This window comes from Vicia villosa, linkage group LG6 (assembly GCF_029867415.1).
Source record: "Vicia villosa cultivar HV-30 ecotype Madison, WI linkage group LG6, Vvil1.0, whole genome shotgun sequence".
In the NCBI taxonomy this organism is placed as follows: domain Eukaryota; kingdom Viridiplantae; phylum Streptophyta; class Magnoliopsida; order Fabales; family Fabaceae; genus Vicia; species Vicia villosa.
In genome coordinates, this window is record NC_081185.1 from 75,696,098 (window position 1) to 75,721,420 (window position 25,323).

Below are 25,323 nucleotides of genomic sequence, written 5' to 3' on the forward strand. Positions count from 1 at the left end.
GGAATCTTTAGACGTTGTGTACCCGAAGAAGAAATAAGAAGCATAATTACACACTGCCATTCTGCACCGTGTGGAGGACATCATAGCACATCTAGAACCTGCGCCAAAATCCTTCAATCTGGACTTTTCTGGCCTAACCTGTGGAAAGACGTTTACTTTGCTGTAATAAACTGTGATAGATGCCAACGAACCGGAAACATTTCGAGACGCGATGAAATGCCTCAAAAAGGCATTCTTGAAGTAGAAATATTTGACGTCTGGGGGATAGACTTTATGGGTCCGTTTCCATCGTCGTTTGGAAATCAATATATACTCGTAGCCGTCGATTATGTTTCAAAATGGATAGAAGCTATCGCCTCTCCTACAAACGATAACGAGTAGTCACTAAACTCTTTAAAAATACCATCTTTCCTAGGTTCGGTGTGCCAAGATTGGTAATTAGCGATGGTGGTTCCCATTTCATTTCAAGAATACTTGAGAAACTCCTTCGAAAATATGGAGTAAATCATCGAATAGCTACACCATACCATCCACAAACAAGCGGACAAGTAGAAGTATCTAACCGCGAAATAAAACAGATATTGGAGAAAACTGTTGCTATATCTAGGAAAGATTGGTCAACCAAGCTAAACGAAGCTTTATGGGCTTATAGAACAGCTTTCAAAACTCCAATAGGAACTACCCCATTCAAACTCGTTTATGGAAAATCATGCCACCTACCGGTAGAGTTAGAACATAAAGCCTACTGGGCTATTAAGAACTTAAACCTAAACTACACTGCCGCTGGTGAGAAACGACTTCTGGACATAAACGAATTAGAAGAACTTAGACAAGACGCTTACGAAAACGCCAAAATCTATAAAGAACGAACGAAAAAATGGCACGACAAGCGTATATCTAGGAAAAATCTTAGCATAGGCGATAAAGTACTCTTATTTAATTCTAGACTAAAATTATTTCCTGGTAAGTTACGATCTAGATGGTCTGGCCCTTTCGAAATAACTAACATATATCCGAGTGGAGCGATAGAAATCAAAGGAGAAACCGTAAAGCCTTTTGTCGTAAATGGGCAACGTCTTAAGTATTATCATCATCTCGAACACGATGAAAACATCGAGGTATTTAAACTTGACGAGCTGCCCACTCTTTCGAAATAGTCTTCTATTTTAAAATCGTCGAGCTTACGACATAAAACAAAGCGCTTGGTGGGAGACAACCCACATTTATTTATTCTTCTATTTTTAATTTATTAAACTTTAATTTTTCTAATCTTTTATTTTTTATTTTAAAACTTTATTCTATTTTTATTTTTAATTTTAATCATTTTTACTTTTTCATACATCTTATAATAGTTATTATAATTATAACTACTATCTTAATTTGAGAAAATATTTCCTTTATAATTATATTTATTATTATAACTTGTTATCTAATTTTATTTTTAATTTTTATTTTATTTTAAATAAACACTAGCCTAATTCTAACTTATCCTAATATTTTCAACTTCTAGGTTTTTCAATTAACTACTAACTACGATGCAAGGAGTTGATAATATGGAAGTTGTGTTCCGTGGTAGAGGACAAGAAGCAAGATTCAACAAGCTGGCTGAAAGACAAATGGACTTGACTTGCTACCCTGACCATCCGACTATGATACGACTTGGCATCCAAGAAAGCGTTTTACACCTGCTAAACTAAGTCGATTGGACCGGTTACCACTTGTTCCGCAAATTTAGTACCTACCGGAAACTCACTTTGGAATTTTTGAGCTCACTGACCTATCTTCCAAACAGTGGACAAGGACTGAAGAAAGGAGTCATCCTTTTTCGACTCTTTGGAATGGAATTTAACTTTTGCATGGGAGACTTTGCTAAAATGTTAGAATTACCTCATGGACCTGATGCATACGCCAAAGTAGCTGAAGAAAATCTTCCATACTGGGAGCTGGAAAGATTCTGGGGGAAAATCACTGGAAACGATAACCCTGAAGAGAATGAATTTCACTCTGAGAATATCCACAATCCTGCTTTCCGCTACTTTCACAAGATCCTTGCTCACTATATTTTTGGAAAGCCTGATAATGTCACTGAAGTTACTAGAGAAGAGTTATTCATCATGTTCTGCTCCTCTCAGAATCGCCCGGTCAATGCCATCGCATTCATGCTAACAAACTTCGAGCGCATCACGCAAGACGAAGTTTCACCCATTAGGATCGGCGGATTTGTCACTATGATTGCTAATTCCATAGGAATGAGAGTGCCTTTGCTTAGATTGACACCTTATGGTACCCATACCTCTATGGACATCAATTTCTGCTTTAATCGAGGTATCATCGGTAACCTTGGACCTAATCGGTTTGAATTGCTCATTGATAACAAAGTTTGGTATCAGTTCACCTTACCGAATCCTAGGACAAGTGTGCACAACCCTGCCAACTGGCTTTACTATGGTCAGATTCCTGAGAGAGAGCCATCACCTGAAACTCCTCAAGCTTATGAACATTTTGATGAGGAAATGCCTGCATCTGAATCTGAACCTGAAACACCGCCTGGATACTATGAACCTTTACCTGAAGATGAACCGATTCCTGACTATGAACCTTTACCTGAAGATGAACCGATTCCTGACTATGAGCCTTTATCAGAAGACGAGCCTATACCCGAGTACGAGCCTGAGACACCTTCTGAAGATTCTGCTGATGATTACACTGTTGACATGACTGATGTCGAACTCGAGCCACAACAACCCGCTGAGTCCACCGCATCGGTAAATCAAAGGATGCCTAATCTGAACACGCACGAGCAAGCAATCACTGCACTGCAACAAGATGTACAACATGTGTGCAACGAGCTTCACACTTTGCAAATGCATTTCTTCGATTTCATCGACACCGTCAATGCTCAGTTCGACGAAGTTTTCAAACACATTTATTCTAATGTGAACAACAATAGACGTGGCTAGATGTTACCGTATTAGACTATTAGATTTTATTTCTAGTTTTAGTAATTTCTATTCCTAGTTTAGATTTTCATTTTTCTGCACTTTTACTTTCTGCTTCTGTTAACACTCAGTACTGGTTTAATATTAAATGCAAAATTCTTTTGATTACTGCTACTGTGTTATATTACACTGCTATTGACTGCTATATATACTTGCCTGGTTATCATTTTTTGCTGTTAATAGTATTAAAATTCGACACTGTTCTGAACTGATGGACAATTTATGGTATCTGTCAGCACTGTCTGGTCACTTGCCTGCGTGACCCACTTGCCTGCAACAGGAGACGCCCGTCTCCATCTGTGTGGGACCAGCTGACAAGAATCAGGGGACAGGAGACGCACGTCTCCATGCTCTGCCCCAGCAGACTGACTGCCTGAGACGCACGTCTCCCAAGGCCAGCAGTCTGCATTTGACCACGCAGACCATTTTTCTTTCCCTCTTGAATTTTGAATTTGAATTTCAAAATTCACTCTTCCTCATTCTTCCCCTATTTATTCCATTTAAACTCCATAAACCTCATTCATCCTCCATCATTCACCTCTTAAACTCCATTCATTTCCCACTTCTCTATTCTATTCAAACTTCAAACACCACCATTAATCCATTTTAATTCTACATTAACCACACCATTTTCAAACCTCACTATAAAAACCACACCACCACCACTCTTACTCTTCACAACCTTCATACCATTTCTTTTCTACCATTCTACTATCATCTCTATTTTTCATTTTCAAACTCATCATGCCTCCACGTTCAATCATCCGTAGTGTGCGTCCTGAGAGACCACCCCCTAACCTTAACAATGTTATATTCCGAGAAGACGACAATGATGCTCAAAGAACCAAATACCTCGCTTTCTATGAACGTTCGGTTGTTCCCACAAAATTTGTGAACACCGAATGTCTAGAAACTCTAGGCCTCATTGATGGTGTTACCCGTTTGCTCACTAAATCTAGCCTATACCATCTTTGTACCGAACTCGTACCTACTTATGAGCCGCTCGTCTTAGAATTCTTGAGTTCTTTTAGTTATGACACTCCTTCTGATCAACCACTCTTAACCGGTAGCATCCAATTTAGGATGTTCAACCGTGAATATACTTTGGATCAAGAAGTTGTGGCTACGTACTTGAATTTTAATACGTCACCAAATGCTCTCCGCACTATCTTTCAAGAACTCAATGGTCGTTCATGGGAACAACATGCCTTCGACCTGTGGTTTAACCTCACTGGCGAAGTTAAAACTGGTTGGAGGGCCCTACATGCTTCTCACATTCAAAACCCCGCTATACGCTATTTTCAACGTGTTTTGGGGCATACTATTTTTGCGAGATCCAACAACCACAAGGTAAATCAACATGAACTATTCTTCCTTTACTGTGCGCTAAACAATCTTCGTTTCAATGCCGCACCGTTTTTGCTCCAACACATCCAAGGCTGTGTCAATGCACCCGCTACAAACCCCTTTCTGTTTGGCGGAATTATTACTTCCTTGGCCTGTGCTTTAGGTCTTGCTGATGATCTCCTATCACTCTCTCATCTCATGATGCCTGCTCAATCACTTGACCTCACCTATTGTCGTGACTCCCATTTGGTTTCACCCCGCCATGATGGCCGATACACCTTGGTCGTCAACAAAGTTCTTATTCCTTATGTCATCCTTCCGTGCCCTGAAAGAATCAACATCCGTTATGTTCAGCGTTGGAGGCTTATTGAAGACAATCCTCAAGATAACCAACCTGATCATCCTAATGAACCTGTGGATGCAAATGACGAAGAACTCAACCAAGGACAAGCTGATGACATCCAACCTCCTCAAAACGACCCTCCGCCTATCACTCTTGATGCCATGTATGCTGCAATTCAACGACAAGACCAACTTTTTCAAGCTATGCAGACAAACCAAAATGAAACACTGAGGCTTATTCGAGAGATGCAACAGGAGCACCGTGACTATGCTATTAGGAACGAAGGCCAATACACTGAAATTGCTACACACTTGCATGATCTTAACATTCGTGTGAATGGCTCTCCTACTGATAGACGTCGTCGTGTTCGTACAAGAGGCGCAAGCAGTTCTCGCAACCGCAACATTGAGGAGTAGTTCTCACGCATTGAGGACACTGCATCATCTAAGTCTGGGGGAGTCGCATTACTTTCTTTAGTTTATTTTCCCTTCAAGTTATTTCCCTTCCTTTTAATGTTTTTTCTAATTCAATAAAAGAATATTTATGGAATTTAAGTCTTATATGTATAATTCCGTAGTTATTACCCTTTCTTCCATTTTCTTGAGCCATAACAAAAATTTTTGCTCCTAAACAATAAATACAAACCCCACACGTTCGTGAAATACGAAGCTACTCAAACACTAAACGCATAGAAATTAATTCAAGTTAATATCCTTATTGTCCCTACACTTTAAAACCCCCGAGTATGCGTAACCGATTTGAATACCCTTTATACCAAAACCACCGACTTTAATTTTTGAAGTAACCTTTAGTAGTTTATTCTAGCAGTCGGCACCGTCTTAGACACCAACTACGCAGAGAGTCGATGAATATAAGTGTGTGATCCTCATAATAATAATTATGTGCTTAACCACAATAAGAAATGTGCCTACTAAGTAAGGTGGTCCTCACAAGATCATTTAACCTAACGGTCGCAATTCTCAAATACAAAGAATTTAAAAACTCATTGTTGATTGGTTCAGAAGTCATCTGGTACTGAACTTGGTAGGAAGGACTATTGTCCTATTCCCCACAATCCTCAAATGAGCGCTAAGGAGTATACCACTTATTGTGCCAGAACTCCATGAGAAGGATCATAGTCACTAACCGACTACTCTGCTATGTGCGTGTCGAGATAATGGGCTTAATGTGATTGCGCACGAATGAAAAGGGTAAAACATGATGACAAGTCAAAGGTCGAGCTATAATGGCATGATTCGGATTGGTATGCATACTGGGAGTTGTCTAGTGTCGCTACTATAAGTCTATTGCTAGGATCATTATCATTATTTTCAAATAAGAACACTATGTGGCTGAGTATGACCGAGCGACGTGGAGGGAGTGTGTTTCATTTATCTTTATCTTATTATTTTGCTTGAGGACAAGCAAAGGTTCAAGTCTGGGGGAATTTGATAACACGATTTTATATCGTATATTTAGCTTAAAATCCATAGATATTTATAGCATTTTTCGTTTATTATGTTAATTTATTATGATATTACGCGAGTATTTGCTTTGTTTCAGGTTTTACACTTCAATTACGACTATTTGCGAAAAGGAAAGAAAATAGAGCTTAAATGACCGATATTTATGCCTAAAAGACGAAAAAGGAGTGCTGAAGCGAAAGAGGGGTGCAATTAGGACCCAAAAGGCCCAAAAGAGATATTCAGCCCACCATGGAACCAAAGGCGCGTGGCCCAAACCTGCCCAGCAAGTGGAGACGCACGTCTCCACGTCCTCTATGCCACGTCAGCAAAGGGAGACGCACGTCTCCATGTTCCTACATCTTCTCCACTTGAGACGCACGTCTCAAGTCAGTCAAGCTGCCTCCTGAAGAAACGGAGACGCACGTCTCCACGCCCAGTCTGCAAAAAGTTCCTCTTTTCACGCAACGTCACAGCAAAACCTCTCCTATAAATAGGACCTGCTATCTCACTTCCAAAGGGTCCGATTTCCTGCCAACGAAGTGCTGCCGAAATTGTACCGCGAACCGCTTTTCTTTATTCTGCTTTCATTCAACCGTTTATTTTCTCACAACGATTTCTATACTGGAAATTGTTGTGAACTTTTCGTAGATCTAGCCTTACGTTAGATTTATCGTTTTATTTCCTTGTTTTTATTTTCTGCCATTTAAATTCCGAAGAACGATCCAGCCAACCTGTGGTGGAAGTTCAGTACTTGAAGATCCAGTTACCATTTATTTAATTCAGGTTTTTATTTACCGCCTTATTTATATTTGTTTGCATGATATATTATATGCCATTTAATATGCTTATTATTATGAACCGAACCGATTTATGCATGTTTAATCGTATTAATATGTCTGGCTAAATTACTAAAGGTGTCGGTATGTAAAGTAAGTTAACCGTAGGGATCCGAAATAAATTGGCTTAACTATGTTTTATTAATTATCACTTATTTTTGGTTTATATGTCTAATTTAATTAGTAAGTCTTAAAACCAATAGAGCGAAAGTTTGAGGGGTTAGGACGGTCAAAGGTTAAAATCAATAGAGCGAAAGTTTGAGATCTTTAACCAGATAGTAGACATAGGACATTAGTTTTAAGGATGGCGAAAGCGTATTAAAACTAATTGGAACTTATTTATTTTCTAAAATTGTTTTTACACTCGAGCGGGATGGCAAAAGCGTACGTTAGGGTTATTAGCTTGCTCCGAGTCAACAGAGCGAAAGTTTGAGATTAGGAGATTTAAATAGATAACAACCTCGTAAAATAGGCATTTTATTAATTACATTGTTTCCAAAAAGCTCTTCTAAAATCTAATGGGATGGCGAAAGCGTACATTAGGATTAGGATAGTAGTCTGAATCAACAGAGCGAAAGTTTGAGACGAGGATTTTTAATCAATGGAATTAGTAAAGATTTTTAATTTAATTATGCAAAAGCCAATGGACCTTCGGATTACCTTTAGTTAAACGAAATACATACTGATACCTGTCTTTTATTATTATTCTTTATTTTCTCACAATCACTTTCCCTTAGGAACAATCGAAATTTTAGTACTCCTAGCTTTACATAGTAACCTTAGATAACGGTAGATCGATTCATAGTCCCTGTGGATTCGATATCTTTTAAAACTACACGACACGACTGTGCACTTGCAGTTATCAGATTTATAGACACGTAAAGTCGCGATCACGCTCGTCATCGGTGGTGCTTATGGCATTTAATGAAAAAAGTTCCAGAAAAGTTAGGTAGGCACTATGATTATGAATCTATCAGAGCACTCTTGCATGATGTTGTATATGATTCTTTCAGTAAAAGTGATTTCATGCAAAGGTGGGAAAAAATGATTGAAGATTTTGGACTTCAGAATAGTGAATGGCTGAAAGGGATATTTAATGAGAGAAATCGTTGGGTTCCTGCATATGTAAGAGAAACATTTTGGGCAGGAATGTCAACGACACAAAGAAGTGAAAGTATGAATTCGTTTTTTGATGGCTATGTAAATGCAAAGACAACATTGAAGCAATTTGTCGAACAAATGCCAGCCTGATTCCATTTCAAACACACAACTTTCAGCTCTTGGAACTTACTCACCACGCATTCAATTGACATGGCTCTTTGGTCATTGGGAAGAAGGCATATGATAACACACATTTGGTGTGGCACTTGAATCGAAAAGATGATTGGAGCTCCTTACAAATTGCCATGAAGATAGCATTTAAGGTGTTTGACATATTTTAGATGTTTGATGAGAAATCTACCTGGTACCTTGGCTCAAATCAGTTTGAATCTTCCAACTTCTTAGCCCCATAACTTTTTATCCAAATAATTGATGGAGAAACTCTCACCTACAAAGTTGTTGATTACCATGAGTTGAATAATTTCACTTTACACCTTGTCTTGAATTAAAACCTAGATCCATGTGAAAAATAGGTTTGAAGTTGACTGCCCAACCATTCTAAAAAACTCCAAAAAATTCTCTTAAGTCCCCTAACTTTCCCTTTTTAGTAATTTCCAATATCAACTACCTTCCACTTTTGACAACTTTTGATTAAATCTTAATTTTATTCATTTCCATGATATTTCTTAACCAAATTTCTCCAAAAATTCATAATGCTAAGTTTGACTATGATTTTGACCAAAATTCTAAAAAGTCTATTGTTTGATTTTTGGTCCCAAATGAAATTTTTTATCAATGAACCTCCAACTCCACTTCAATTACGCATCATCCAATGAAATCATCTGAGTGTCTCAACATGGACCCGTGACACCTCATAACTCATCTCAACTCCTGATTAAAAAAGGTTGACCAAAAATTCAACTGAGTTGACTTTGGTCAAAACCTTAATTTGGGAGACCAGGTGAACTTGAAACATGTCTTTTGAATCAAAGCCTTGATCTGAGTAGGGGTGTACGTGGGTTGGGTTGGACTGGTTTTGGCCTAACCCGTTACTCAACCCATTCAAATTTCAATGGGTTGGGTTCGTCGTCCAACCCACAATTTCATTATCAAAACCAACCCGAACTGACCCGTTCATTTATTGGTTGGGTTGGGTTCAAGGGTTGTGTTTTAAATTTAAAAAATAATAATTTTTTTCAATTTAAAAATATTGTAACACAATTCAATACATTTATATTCATTTCTAACACACAAAATGGATGAAGCACATCATATAATATCTAATAATATTCATAGACATGACATAACACTACATAATAGTATAAAATTCCACAAGTCACATTATTTTTATAAAATACGTAAGTTGGAAATGATACAAAAGAAAATAAGAAACAATATTTAGTCTTAGAATTACGTAAATTTATTGATTTAATAGTATTATTGGTGGAGAATAAAGCTTTTTTGGAAAAATTATGGTTAAACTGAGATAATAATTTATATTTCTATTTAAAATAATAAAAAAATACTAATGCAACATTAATGGGTTGGGTCAACGGATCTGCGGGTTGCAAAGCTCAAACCTGATACCCGAACCAAAACTATATAGGTTGTTGCGGGTTGGGTTGGGTATACCCGTAAATGAATGGGTTCGGGTAATTTATGGGTTGGTTAGGTTTAGGTTCGCAGATTCGTGGGTCGACCCACACCCATGAAGACCCCTAGATCTGAGAATTATGAAACCCTAATTTCAGGAAGAACAGGGTAAAGATATTGCAATTCAATGAAACCTCTGATTCATCTCTTTTAATTAAGAAATCTTTTGATAGAATCTTCTTTCTTGTCAAATTTCTTAGAGAAATAACAATGTTATGAATGCATGTATTGAGTTATGCCCTAAATGAAATGTGTTTATGAATGTGATGTGAAACCTCTTTTAGGTTAAAAATGGGTGGATAAATTTTAGGGTGCAACAGTTATGATATTGTGAAAATATTGTAGTTTTTTGGGATATTACCATTTTTGCCCCCTGCCATATAGGCGACTTTTGGTTTACCCCCCTGTAAATTTTTTTTTGGTAAAACTAACCTTGCCATTTCAAGATTCTGTTTTTTTAGACCTTGGAGGAAAATGGCACACGCCCAAAGCCTATGTGGCGTGCTTAGTGGCATTTTTTTTCTTTTTTCTTTTTTTTTTTAATTTCAGCTAAGCTGACGTGGAATTATATTTTTTTATTTTGATTTTTTTTATTTCCACGTGGATTTTTTTTTTTTTTAAATTTTTTTTCAAATTTTTTTTTTTTTAAAATAATTTTTTTATTAAAAAATATATATATTTTTTTTACTTTTTTATTTTTTTTTATATTTTTTTATTTTATTTTTTAAAAAAAAATTTGTAGGTAAATCCGCAGGTATTTTAAAACCCGTAGGTAAATCCGCAGGTATTTTAAAATTCGCAGGTAAATCCGCAGGTATTTTAAAATCCGTAGGTAAATCCGCAGGTAAATCTGCAGGTATTTTAAAATCCGTAGGTAAATCCGCAGGTATTTTAAAATCCGTAGGTAAATCCGCAGGTAAATCTGCAGGTATTTTAAAATCCGTAGGTAAATCCGCAGGTATTTTAAAATCCGTAGGTAAATCCGCAGGTAAATCTGCAGGTATTTTAAAATCCGTAGGTAAATCCGCAGGTATTTTAAAATCCGTAGGTAAATCCGCAGGTATTTTAAAATCCGTAGGTAAATCCGCAGATATTTTAAAATCCGCAGGTAAATCTGCAGGTATTTTAAAATCCGCAGGTATTTTAAAATCCGTAGCTAAATCCGCAGGTATTTTTTTCAATATTTATGTGTTTTGAATTTGAATAATATTAAAATAAATAATATATATATATATATATATATTACGTTAAAATAAATAAAAAATAAAATAAAATATTATGTTAAATAAAAATAAAAAAAATTTAAATTTTTTTTAAAAAAAAAAATTAAAAAAATAAATATGACTTAGAATTAAAAATAATAAAAAATAAAAAATATAATTACATGTCAGCATATTTGAATTTTAAAAAATTTAAAAAATAAAAGAATTACACAATCAGCATGCCATATATGCAAATGGCATGTGCCATTTGCTGGCGAGGTCTAAAATGACAGAATCTTCATTTGGCAAGGTTAGTTTTACAAAAAAAAATTTTACAGGGGGTAAACCAAAAGTCGCCTATATGGCAGGGGGCAAAAATGGTAATAACCCTAGTTTTTTTAATGTATTTAATTTATGTCTCTATTTGTTGTTAAGTGTTGTTTGTGTTGTTGTTGTTTAGAGTTGTTTATGTTGTTATTGGTTATGCGTTGTTTGTGTTGTTGTTTAATCTTTGTTTGTGTATGTTCAGTTGTAACACCAAAATATTTTAGGAATAAATAAAGTCTAGTTGATTTCACGAAAGATAGTACAAATACATGACATACAATTATTGGTAAGTGGAGGTTTCTCCACGATTAGGACAATTAATTTTATTGTGCCCGACTTGACGACATATGGTACACTTTCTTTCCATTTTTCCATGATCACCCATTTCGATTCCGATACGTGTGTTGTTGGGTCGACCATTTTCTTTCGCCGCATGTTGTCATTATGCCAAACTACCTCCCCCTCACACGCAGGCCAGTAATCCTATTTTTCCATCACTGGAAATGCATTGTTGTATACTCCGAGCAAGGTGTTGGTCTTGTAAATGGGAGATAAGAATGCTAAGACATCTCGGTGCGCATATGAACATGTTGCTATGACATGGGAGTAAGGCATGCGAAAGGCTTGAAACTTTCCGCAGTCACACCACCTTTCTTCTAGAAGAACCCTGTTTTCTTGTCTCGACAGGCCCTCATTATGGTCAATTGTTTCTTTGACACTGAAGGTGCACATGAATCGGTCGAAAGATGTAACATGGTGGCTACTGGAAAATTATTCTTTCATAAATTTTACGCAGCTTTCGCTGAACAGTTGTCCCGATTCTGAAACTGCACTCCACCGCTCACATCTTCTTGTGAATAGGGAAGTCATCCTAAAGTAGGTTGATCTCACCAAGACAGTAATCGGAAGGTGTCTGATTCCCTTAAAAACACCATTCATTGACTCCACAAGATTTGAAGTCATGCACCCCCATCGTTGCTCGTTGTCGTAAGCCCTAGTCCATTTCTCTTTGGCTAGATTATCTATCCATCTGTCTTCATCCGAATTTGACAATACGATTTCACGTCGATAATGTTGGAACGTTGGTTGAATTAATGCATATCCAGCATTGGTAAGATTCTCCTAAAGAACCTTATCCTTGATCTCCCGCATGAAATTTTGCATAATATGTCGAATATAGTAGACATGCATTGAAGGTGGGTCGTGCCAACTGTTTGCTGGATTTTTGTACGCACTCTCAATGGAAGCATGCCTATTTGAAATCAAATAGAGCCCAGGTTGGAGAGAAACGTATGTCTGGAGATTTCTGAGAAAGAAACTCCAACCCCCATCAGTTTCACCTTCCACAAGAGCGAACACAATTGGAAAAGTATTACTGTTTCCATCTTGTGAAACAGCCATCAACAAGGTTCCCTTGTATTTACCGTACAACCAAATGCCATCTGCATACTACAGCTATGTATGCATGCATGTACGCCTATATTATAGCTTTTACCTATGTTTGCATGCATGCTCGCCACTCGGTACCCATGCAAAAGACTTCAGCATCCACCATCCCTTCTATAAATAATCCCTTCAATGAACTCATTTCCTCATCAAACACTTCATCTCACTTCTTCACAAAAACCTAAACTTTTCAACTTCCAAGCAAGTTTCCAAGTTCTTAAAGATGTCTCAACTTCTAACCATGGGTGAAAGGCATAGAGGAACTAAGGTGAACCTTCAGACAAACTTTCCTTAAAACTAAGGTTTACCTTATGATACTTTTTGATAACCACTTATTTCCATAGTCGACAGGTAACACTGTCAATTATTTTTATTTAAGTTTGTTTGACAATATCAATAAAATTAGAAAGTATAATTGGGGTCTGCCGCTTTGGCCATATTGTATCAATCTCTCTGTTAGAAGCAAAAAACAATACTTGCACATTTTATGGATGCGCGTTCTTGCTCCAAGTATGGGGTTAGTAGAGAATGCCCACACTCTCCCCTACAAACGACGTCAACTACACATTCCTTTATGCAACAAAGTAAGTTTACAACTCTATTTCAATTTTCTCACTCTCTTATAGAAAAAATTGGAAATAACATGTTCCCTCTTTTTTTTTTCAAGTTTTTGTGGTACGGGGTTGGATTACAGCAAGAACCTAAGGGGGAATATTTTGTTCCAGTTGCTACCAACCATATATGGCTACCCCACCACCCCTACCACCACGACAAAATTTTGAGGGCATGGGGAACTGACTCTTAAATAGTACGATCGAAAAGTACATGGACAACGAGCGCATGGAGGGGCTATTCCAAGGTCTACCTACCCAAACACAACAAGAACCTCAAATGGGTAGGGGTCGACAACTACCCCAACAAAATCGGGTAGCGCCTAGGTGCGAAATTGACAGTCGTTACGATGACAATAGGCATTAGAATATTTGTAATCGTTTTTTTAAAAAGTTTTAATGCATCTTTTATCATTAATATATATTTCCATATTTTTAATAATTTATTAAATATTTAATTCTATATAAAACAACAAAATTAAAAAATTTTAAAAAAAAAGATCTTAGGCATTGGTGCCACCCCACATGGCCCCATTTTGGGCTTCCACATATGCGCCATGGGGATGGCGCATTGGTTAAAAGATTAAAACAAAGGCGCTATGGGGTGACTCCTATTTGTAGGGCTCCCTCTAAACCTGGTTACCTAAATAATTTTTTTTTAAAGTTATTTTTATTTTATTTTTTTAAATTTGGTTATTTAAATTTTTTTCAGAGTTGAAATCTTCATTTTTTTTTCTAGAAATATGGTGATATTCTATAAACCCACTATAAATATTAGTGATGTTGAATATCTAATAAAGCTTTCCGAAAACCACCACTAGCAAATGATTTATGGACAATCACGGTGTTAGTTCTTATCACCACCATCATGGTTTGGGTGTCAGTTGCAGAAGAAGAAATTAAGGAGAGAGAAAGAAACTATACTATGAAAAGGGTGTATTGTAAGATCGGGTAAGACTACTTAATCTAACGGCTATATATATCATAACTTACTTGAATTTTATTTTTCTAATTTTATATTTTAAATTAGAGAAAAAATTAATTTTTTCTGTGTCCAAATCAAATGAACGAAGTCTCTATTTATAGACCTCAAATAATTAATTTTTGTGAAAATTAAAAAACAATTGATTTATTATGAAATAATTGACCCAAATAATTAGGATGATATAAAAATCTACAAAATCACAGCAACCAATAAGATTTTGCCAAGTGTTTTACGTGACCATGACTCCATCTTCAACATGTTGAATCTTTTCAACGCCAATTAATTCACTTCACTTCATTCAACACCCCATTACAACCATTCAACTATTTAATAACTTTTTCAACAACCCCATTGTAAATGGTCTTAGGTGTGGTTTATACTATTTTTCGATGAAAATATGACAAGTGTATACTTTCCTCTTATACGTGCAATTTTTTTCTATTTTCACTCCATAAAAGATATTTAAATACACTTGTTATTTTTTTATTAAAAAATAATATAAACCACACCTAAGAAAAATTATTTCTAATGCATTTGGAGATACACCTCCGAAAAAAGAGACGTTTTGAAAATTCCGCACAAGGTCAGGAGAATGTATAAGGGTGAGATAAAAAAATTGCCTAGTTTGAATGATGTACGTATTTAAATATGGGTTCTTAGAGCTAGAAGATTGGAAGGTGGGCTTAAAGTCTCTTGTTGAGAGATGGGACAAATATGTTGTTAAGTAGAAGTAGAAACATGTTGAGAGATCATTTTGAAGTTTTAAGTTAGTGGTATATGTAAATTAAATTGATTTAAACCAAGTCATATACTTTAGGTTTGGCTTTACTTCATCATTCATTAAATGTGCCCTTAGTGTCAAATGGTATCTTCTCTTTCACTCACCTTGTTCCCTTGATCATACTCATCTTGCAATGTTCTCTATAACGTCTTGGTGGAAAAGACAATTGTTTGTTGATAGCCAAATTGAAATTTAATTTGCATCCATCTGATGCATTTCATTGATAAAAAAATATCAAAGATGTTTTTGCACTCTAAATCAAGCATTGTCATATTCACATCACATGGCATATAATAAAAATAAAGATGAAAAATATTATCATCTTTATTTTATCTCTTTACCCTCCTGATATATATATGTTGTTTGTTAGTGTATAAATTTTGAATTAAAAAAATAAAGAGAAAAATAAAGATGAAAAATATTATGTCTTTATCCTCCCTGTGATCTATTATATTTGTCATTTAAAATTTATATATGAATTTTAGAAAATGTATAAAAAATAAATAAATGAGAAAATAAATCTACACACACGCGAATGTTCAGGGTTTTGAAAAAACGGTCCGCGACCGCAAAAACAATTTTGGAAAGTACCGAAACCAATACCGTTATCATCGTCTTCTATATTGAAAAACAAATTGTGGTTAATTCACACTGTAACCGCAATAGATCTATACCAATCGAAATCGCAAAAACCTTTACGCAACCGTGACGGGACCGCTTTTTAAAACCTTGCTAATGTTAAAATCCATTATGGTAATTTACACACCCAAAAGCCATTTTAACACCACTTAAGGTGTGTTTGGATTGGCGGTGGACAGAATTGATTCTGCAAGAATTGAGTTTAGTAGAATTGATTTCAACAAAATTGAGTTTAGAATAATTGATTTATGTTTGGATACAATGATATAGAAGTGATTGTCATCAATTAATGTTGTTTGGATAGTTTTAACAAAAGTGATTTTGAATTGGATAATTACCAAAATGGTAATAAATTCTAATACAAATAAAAAAAAATAATAATTGATAAAAATTAAAGAGGGTAAAGAAAGAAAATTTAAAAGAGTTGTAATAAATAATATATAATATATGTAGAATTGATTCTACTAAACTCAAAAGCTAGGAATTGTAGCTTCTACTAGAATTGCTTTTGGAGTAGGAGAATTGATTTTGAAAAAGTATCCAAACAAGAAAAAAATACCAATTTTCAAGTTGAGGTGCACTAAAAGTGCTTTTGGGGCTTGTAGAAGCCAATCCAAACATGCACTTAAATATCTTTCATACAGATCACTTTTATTATTATAATCGTTATCACATTATAATTTTATCCAAAATCAATTCTACAAAATTAATTAAATTGAGAATTTATAAATTCTCTTCACCATATAGTTTACACAGTTTTAAATAGGGGTCAATCAAGAAGACCCTTGCATCATTAGAGAAACTGAATCTAGAATAAACATTGTACCTGCATCTAGAAATTCTAGAACATATCAATATTGCATGATTACCATCATCACAAACAATTGAAACTTTTTCATCTATAATCTTCTAGTCATTAGTACAATAGTATTTAATTGAAGGAACAAAAACTAACAAATATGGAATCATAAATCAGAAACCACTGTCTAGACGGATATACTTAATCTTCTCTGCTCACTATTAATAATCCACATGGCATGAGAACCTTGGTTTTATGTATGGAGAATTACACTCATGCTGGCAAATGAAGCTTCCGGTTGTTCTTCCAACTGCATGGCAATATTTTCAAATGCTCAAAACAAACATGAACAAGGATTATGTTAATAGAAATAAACTGGACCTGAAAAGTAGGCCAGTTTTACCTTTGGAAATAGTAATAGAAGAAGTCAGCATAGAGCAGTGTTTGAACAAGCCCAGCAACCCATGCTGCAAAATAGCATATCAAAATGACTCAGAAAGACAATTTCAGAATACAGTGAAATTCACTTGGCAACTATCATGTTTGCATGTAAGATTTCTATGAAATAGAGTTGGTAGATATTTTAAAAGGTTAGCACAGCCATGCAAGCGCCTTTTTCAGTTGTTTGGGCGGAAAGCAACATTTAAACAATGGTATTGGTACAAATGTGTCTTTAATCTGAAATTTAGAGTATGTGATAAAGAGGCACACGCTCCAAACCATAAACTATCTAGTTATCAATGCAAAGATTATGTTTTTATTTAAGGTAACTGCAAAGTGTAAAATAATAACTATTAAACAAAACACAATAGAGAGAATCATACTTATCCAGTGGACAAAGTGGGGCTCGGTAAAGTAGCGATAGATCCAGTTGAGAATGTATAGTGCTCTGTACCCACTGCATTTGACAGGCAAAATAATATTGTAAGCATCACATTAAGAACCAATCTCAACGAAAATACATACAAATGAAGTTATCTACTGAAATAATTCCCAAAAGATTTGTAAAAGCTGAACTAAACCATTAATCTTCATTAGGCCCTCAGACAGTTGACAGTACCAAATGCCACTTTGGACAGAGTTCAAGATTAACTTCTTACATAGACTCAAGCAAAATGCAGACTACAATCTGGTAAAACTTAACAATGACTTCAGAGAAAATACTTGATTAACAGATATCTGTTTTTGTGTCAATCTTGGACATTGAACAGTTCAATATAACCTTGGCAAACTAAGGGAAATGCTTTGGTTGAGATATGTAAATGTTCAGTTCTTTATTTTCATTTTCACTAATAATTACAAAAACATCACCTTGTTTATATTTTGTTTCCTGTTCTTGATGATTTATATAGAAAATAATAAAAACAAGTGCAAAATGAAACAACTAGTTGAAAACAGGAAACAAACTGAAAATAAAGGACATGTCAGTTAGTATTAGCAATAGTAAGAACATAAATTGAAAGAAAATAATCCACAAGCCAAACGCATCCTAAATTTTGCATCAGAGTTCTTAGGTATTAAAGCTTGAGAGCTAAAACATGTGCAAATGGATTCCTCTGATATACAAAGTTACCATTGCTTATTTTCTTTACGATAGAACACCAGTTCAGCAGTAATTGCATAAACTTGAAAACCTTAATAAGCAGATTTTGCTTTCCCACATATAAAACTTTCAACTCATGATAAGAAAAGACCAATTCCATTGATCACTTTCAATGAAGCCAGTGGACAAGCTGGTCCATATACACTACTGAACACTAATAATTTCTCTACTCCTTTTGTTGTCTTATCCTCATTAGCTACGCCTATTTTTATTTAGGTGAGTTTGAATCACTATTTTGGAATCTGTACCACACATCACATGAAATGCTATGATTTTCTTCATGTGAATCATTATATGAAGCTAGGTTGGAAATCTTGGATAGCTGTGTGTAGCACCGAAACCCCAAAATGCTATAGTGGTATAGCGGGATGGCCGCTATAGTGAAGACTAAAAAACAATGTATATGGTAAACATAATTCCAACAGCATACATAAATACTTAAAAATAGAAAATGCACTGGCATGCATAGTACAAATTTCCAACGGTAAACATAACTTCCAACAGCATACATTTCCCATCAAAATGAGTTCCCGTCTAAATCAAATTAGAAAAGTAATCTTGCACAGCATCATCATCCTTCTCAATGATATTAACCCAGACATATACCCATCAGCAGCGTGTTGCTTTTTATCATAACTCTCTTGTAGTATTTGTTTAATATCGGCAAGTATTTTCCAACAAGATTTTACTTCTCCCCTTATTTCCAACTGATGCTTCATAGCTTGTGTCAATCCTCCTGTTTAAGGGTGCTTACAAAAATCACAAACAATTGTTTTCTAGCTGTGGTCTTTAGAAGAGTTCCACTGCCAACCAATGTCAAGGTTGTTACTAATAGATTTAAAATAACTTAGTTGCTGGAGCCTGGAGGTTGGTGTTACACTTGCAGTGGCAGAGGATGATGATGCCATGGTTATCAAAGAGAGAAACAAGGCAAGGCAAACAGAACAAAAGGTTGTAGCTGTGAAACAGAGCAAGGAGAAGTGGCAAAGCAGAACAGAGAATCAGAAGAGAACAGCGGAGCAGAGGAAAACAGAGGAGAACGACAGTGAATGGTGAAGAAATGGATGAAAACGGCAAAGAATGCAGAAGACACAGCTGAAAATGGTTCAGGGGAGAACGATGCAGAAAATGAAAACAAACAGGGGAACTAAAGAAGCATAATGCGTGGGGTTAAATATTAGGTCAATAAAAGGGTGGAAAAGACCAGCATACTCTTTAAAAAGTTATAAATTACATTTCAAAATATTAGGGTTTACGGTTTTGTCCCAAATTGAGAAAAGTGGTTATCAAACCACGTGGCACTGCTATTGCGCTGTCATAGACTCATAGCACCGCTATGGCCGCTACCATTGATAGCGCTTCGCAGGCCAATAGTGTAGCGGTGAGGGGCCATGCCGCCACGCTACGCCACTATGGCGGCGCTATGGCGCGCTATTTACAACCTAGATTTGAAGAGTATTACTTCAATGACTCAGAACTGTATCAAATTGCAATTATGATTTGCATCTTCATCCTAGATGAAACCGCTGCTAAGCTTGTTCTACGGGAACATATATAAAAATAGACAAATTTTCCAGTTATTTGGCTATTGATCAGTAGTTGAAATACTTCCAGAAGATAATAGCTTCTAATTCCAATACTAATGCAATAACAAGAATCATATAAATCATAGTAATATAAAATGTTAAAACTGGGATAAAGAACCATAGCTTACCCAAGAAGAAAGACATATTGTCCTGTCAAATTGTCAATATTTCTAGTTCTCTGTAGAAGTACTAGCTGAGGAAGTATAGCAACAGCTTCCAAATACAGAGAAAATGTCCACACCACCTATTTCATGCATAAACGGTTTTGGAAAAGCAAAAGAAAGTTAAAGTAATGCGAAGTTGGCTCTTAAAATAGTCAAACATGTACGGTAGCACAATAGCTATAGAAGTAAAATAACAACAAATTTTTAGTTATACTAACCTCCTTAAATGTAAATTTCTCGTTGATAAGTAGGGCCAACACTAAGCAAGGCAATACAAGAAAATAGTGACGGAAGGTATCCTGATCTTTGTCGTATGATCTACGGACAATTTTGTGATACCTCATGTACCACACAATAGAGAATGAGCTTCCCAAGAATATCAACTTCATAACAGTATTATATAGAGATATGTAATTCGTAAAGATGTCTAAGTAGCGAGCAGCAAAAACAAGTGCGTAGAGTTCTTGAGTTTTCAACGAGACACCTGCATATAAATAAGATGCATCAAAAGTCAAAGAAAAACACACGCAGTTCTCCTTTTAACAAAAAATCAGACTAGACCAGTCAACTAATGCCCGAAAAATGAAGGAAAAAAAAACTACTGATAAGTAGATATCTACTTCTCTAATGAATTACTTTTATTCTTAATCACTTTGCCTCTTTTTTCCCTTCATCTGGTAATGAATAAAACAGTGATAGTTCGTCCATAAAGTACTTCAATTGCCTAAGCAGCACCGTACTTCAATTGCCTAAGCAGCACCGCAACATATAACTACATTACTCACAAAAGACTTGCAGCTATCCTCATTCATCTACAACTCTAACTACATATATCCCTATATATCAATCTTATTACCCAAATTTTACATACATACAACTTTCAAACTTACCAAAGAAACTAGCAAAATTAAAGATCACTAGTAGTTAACACATGCTATTTCCAGTACATAGTCAAACCACTAACATTGCACTTCGAGATTAACCTATAGTTCCTGCCTCCGGAAAGCACTGGCATACTTGTCTGAATTGTCGAACACATGTTATAATAAGTGTATCAGATTCAGAGTCGTCTCAAGTTTTTGGAAATTTTGCGTAGATTAGTCACAATTTAACCGGAACAAAACAAATAGAGACCCTATTTATCCATAGTTTAATCGCGACAAATTTTTGGCCCTGTGCGTAGCCCATCCTCGCACGCCCTCAAAGACGGCCGAGATCAGGCTTGACACTACGCTTTAAACCCGAGATCAAATCTCAGGAGTGTTAGTGTAGGTCTTCATATTGAATGGTCAGACATTATCCAAATCCCAAATAAAAGGCACACCACAATTTCCTCCACTATAACAAATACTGAAGAATGCTTCAGCAAGCACTAACTAGTAACTGCACAAGAAAATTGAAATCTATAGTAACAATAACCAGAAACCCTTCTCCTAACAACAAAAACCCTAACAAAGGAAAATTCCAAAGCAATGCCTAAAAAATAACTCCATAAAACCCCACTCTACTCTCATTTCTTCTTAGATCCTAACATTATCTACTTCAAATTTCAAAATTGACATAAAAGCATAACTAATTATCGACATTAATGTTGAGAATAGAAAGAAAAATTACCAGCACATGATTTGATGGTATGGATCTTGAGAAGAAGAACGAGGACGCTAGCCAAATGGGTCATATCCCCAGCTAACCTGAAAATATTCATCTTTGCTTAGATCTGAAATTGCTCGATCTGGATTTCTTTTTTCTTCAGCCAGAAAGGAACGATGCGTTATGGTTGCAACAACCGTTTTGAGGCGGTGTATTGCGCACTACTGTGAAAGTGTGTGTGGCTGTTGGATAGAAGATACGAGCAGAGAAGACTTCAGAATATGCTACCAGTCGTACTCTTGCTTCTTATTTTTTCTCTCGTCTCTATTTTTTTTATTATTATTTTATCTTTTTTTTATTGCTAAACGTTTTTTATGGGATTTTCTTTTTTACCATTTTTCTAACATTAAGGAGGCTTTTTTGTACAATAATGTCTTATAAAGTTCTTTAATTATATGAGTTTAATTTATTAGGATATACTTTTATGAGGCATGCTATGTTTACACTAGAATGTATACACCGTACCTTTACACCGTATTCCTATGCTTCATTTTCATGCATGGCACAAATTTCAATTTTCTTAAAATAATAAATTAATGAAATAAGTAGACTTTACCGTATAAAAATACGGTGTAAATGTCAAATGTGGTGTAACTATATCATATCTCTACTTTTATTTACACCATTTCAATCTACTATCTAACAAACAAAGATAAAAAAATATTTATTTTGACCAAAAAAAAAAGGAAACATATGTTAAAATGGGCTATCCTTCTTAAACATCTTAGGTTTATTTAGAGTTTGTTAAAAAAAAAAAAAACATGTTATACTAGGGATTTGAAAATTACTATTTAAGTTCAGTCATATATAGACTTTGGATTATCTGTTCTAAACAGATTATTTTTTAAATTATTTTTATAAAAAAAATTAAAATAAAACTTTATAATATTTATATAAATATAATTAAAACTTTATTATTTTTTATAAATACAATGATGTAATTTTAAATTGTAAAAATAATACTCAAAATATTTAACATAAAAATACTAAAATACTAATAGATTAGAAGGAAAATATAAAGTAAAATACAAAATAATTAATATTAATTTGATTATATAAATATTAATTTTTAAAAGAGAAAAATTGAATAATATAGAGATAAAAGTTTGTATAATAAAAAATAATAATGTGTTTCTTTAGAGCTCGGAGATAATATAAATATTAATATAATTTTTTAAAGAGTGAAGTTCCATTTTAGTTCCTCACAAAAACTGCAGCGGTCAGATTAGTTCGTGAGGAAAAAATCTCTATTAAATCTCTTATAAAATTTAACCGAGTCATGTTAGTCTCTCTACTATTTTTTTTTTAAATCGATTTTTTTCTTACTTTTGAATCGTGACTGGACTGCCAGTGAAAACTCATTTTAGTCCATCGTAAAAAAGGGAGAGTCCAAATTAGTCCCTAAGAAAAAAAAGTTCTCTATTTAATCCCTTACAAAATTTAATCAAGTCATGTTAGTCCTTCTTTTAATTTTTTTTTTCAAATTGATTTTTTCTTATTTTTAAACCATGACTAGACTCATATTTTACGACTATTGATTTGAAATTATTTGTCAAGGGATTGTAGATAAATTATCGCAATACCACAACGTTCTTTTCTTTGTTGGGTTTATTATGAGGCTTATGGATGGGTGACTAAGATTTTTCTTGTTAAGTATTCTTGTGTATTAGGTGTTGTTATTGTTTCAGTTGTTAATTATCTTTTAGGAAGGTTTAGTTCTGCTATTGGGTTGATTTAGGATAATTTATTACTTTTGTAAATAATACTTGTGGCAAAATAATACCCATGATTTGTTGGAAGAAAATTGGTTTGTACCATATTCCTTAGGTTGTGATGATAATAAAATATTTAATGAACAATTAGGTATGTTAGAATAAGATTGGTTCTGCAATACGTCTCTGAGTTTTGATGATAACAATGTGTATGTGGGTATGAACAATTTTGTTATACTAACGTTTGTTTTGTTGAGTACTTAACAAACAGGTTATGATTCTGATGAAAAGGCGTGGCCAAAACATCAGAAGCCATCAGGTTATGTTTCCGCGCTACACACATTCTGATGGACAGTAGCAACTACTTCAGAAGCAGAAGCATCGGAAGTTATCACTCTGTTACGAAGTCTGAAGAAACATGTTCTGAAGACAAAGTGCTGAAAGACTCTGAAGACTTTGAAAACATAAAGCTCTGAAGACTTAAGTTTATGAAGACAAAGGATTTTAAAGACCAAGTATTGAAGACTCTAAAAATGTGACTCTGAAGACTTGAAGTTTTGAAGAATTCAAAGCTTATTCTCTTTTCTTCCAACTCATGTTGTGAGCCTCTGAAGTTCAAAAAGGAAAGAAGATAACATTACTATGTAGTACGAGGTACAAGGTACAGACGAATGTTTCGTTTCACTACCAAGAAAGTACGGGCGTTGCGTACTATCTTGTCTCATACTACGTTCAAGCCGCTAAACTTCTGGAAGTTCCGGAACCGCCTTCCAACAGCTATATTATTGTATTGGCTATATAAGGGCTTGAAGACTCAAAGAAGAAGCTGCTAATTCATGATCACATTCACTCTGTATAGACTGTTAATAGCTTTATATTTCTTTTAGTCTTAGATTTGAAAAAGTAAAGTTTGCACCCAGCTTATGTAGAAGTATTTGTAAACAAACCCTGATCAAAGGTTGTTTGATTGTTCCTTGAGAGATCGATTGAAGGTCATTAGTCTCGAGAAGTATAGGACTAGAGAGTCTTAGAGGTTGTTAGTCACAGGAGTTGCCTGTGCAGGTGTTAGTCACAGGGGTTTCCTATGCAAGGTTAGTCACCGGCGGTTACCCGTGCATTGTAGTTAGTCACTCATGGTAGCTTGTGTAAGGTTAGTCACCGTTGGTTGCCCGTATGACTGTAATCAGTTTGGTTATAGTGGCTTAAGTCCTCGATTGAGAGAGGCGAAATCACCTCGAAAGGGTGGACTGGACTAGCTTGATATTTTTCAAGTGAACCACTATAAAAAAATTGTGTTCTTTCTTTTCTGCATCTTTTTGTTATTATCAAGAGTATAAAGTATGTGGTTTTAAGAAAAGGAATTGTTTTATCAAAAGCATTATGTTTTAAAAACCCTAATCAAACCCCCCCCCCCCTTTCTAGTGTTTTTCAAACCTTCAGTTGGCATCAGAGCTCCGGTTCTGAGTGGTGATAAAGAGTTTGAATCTTTATCAGGCACTTAAAAGTGTTTAGTACCAATCTAGGCTGTGTGAAAAACAATGGTAGAACCCGAAGGGACTCCTACCAACAATGCCATTGTTGATAATATGGATAAAGATCATTATAGTTCTAAACCTCATATGTTTGATGGAGAAAATTTTGACTATTGGAAACATAGAATTGAAATTTACTTCATGGTATTTGACTTTGATCTCTGAGATCCGGTAGCTAATGGCTACAACTATCCAGTAGATGCAAATGGTGTCAAAATTGCAATAAGTGAAATGACTGATGATTAAAAGAAGGCTTACAAGAATCACTTCAAAGCCAGGTCAATCTTGTTATCTACTATTTCTCATGTTGAGTATGAGAAGATCATTGACAAAGTCTCTTACCCTAATCCATAAATATGAGCCTTTAAGATGGAAGAAGATGAATCAGTGGAAAAGATGTTTTCAAGATTTCAGATTCGTGTTGCAGGACTTAAGGTTCTGGACAAAGGTTATTATACATCAGATCATGTTAAAAAGATTATCAGAAGTCTGCCTAAGAAATGGAGAGCAATGGTAACTGCTTTGAAACTATCAAATGATA

General features: G+C 35.0%; 1 protein-coding gene across 1 annotated transcript; it reads right to left on the reverse strand.

Moving 5' to 3' along the window:
• Nucleotides 1-16,545: 16,545 nt before the first annotated feature.
• On the reverse strand, nucleotides 16,546-21,776 carry LOC131609237 (ER lumen protein-retaining receptor). Its single transcript, XM_058880912.1, has 6 exons — nucleotides 21,503-21,776; nucleotides 20,107-20,372; nucleotides 19,853-19,968; nucleotides 17,360-17,433; nucleotides 16,939-17,002; nucleotides 16,546-16,845 (listed from the first exon to the last, which is right to left on the reverse strand). Exons 1-6 carry the CDS (start codon nucleotides 21,591-21,593, stop codon nucleotides 16,809-16,811), a joined length of 648 nt encoding a protein of 215 aa, XP_058736895.1. The 5' UTR covers nucleotides 21,594-21,776; the 3' UTR covers nucleotides 16,546-16,808.
• Between the last annotated feature and the right edge of the window lie 3,547 nt (nucleotides 21,777-25,323).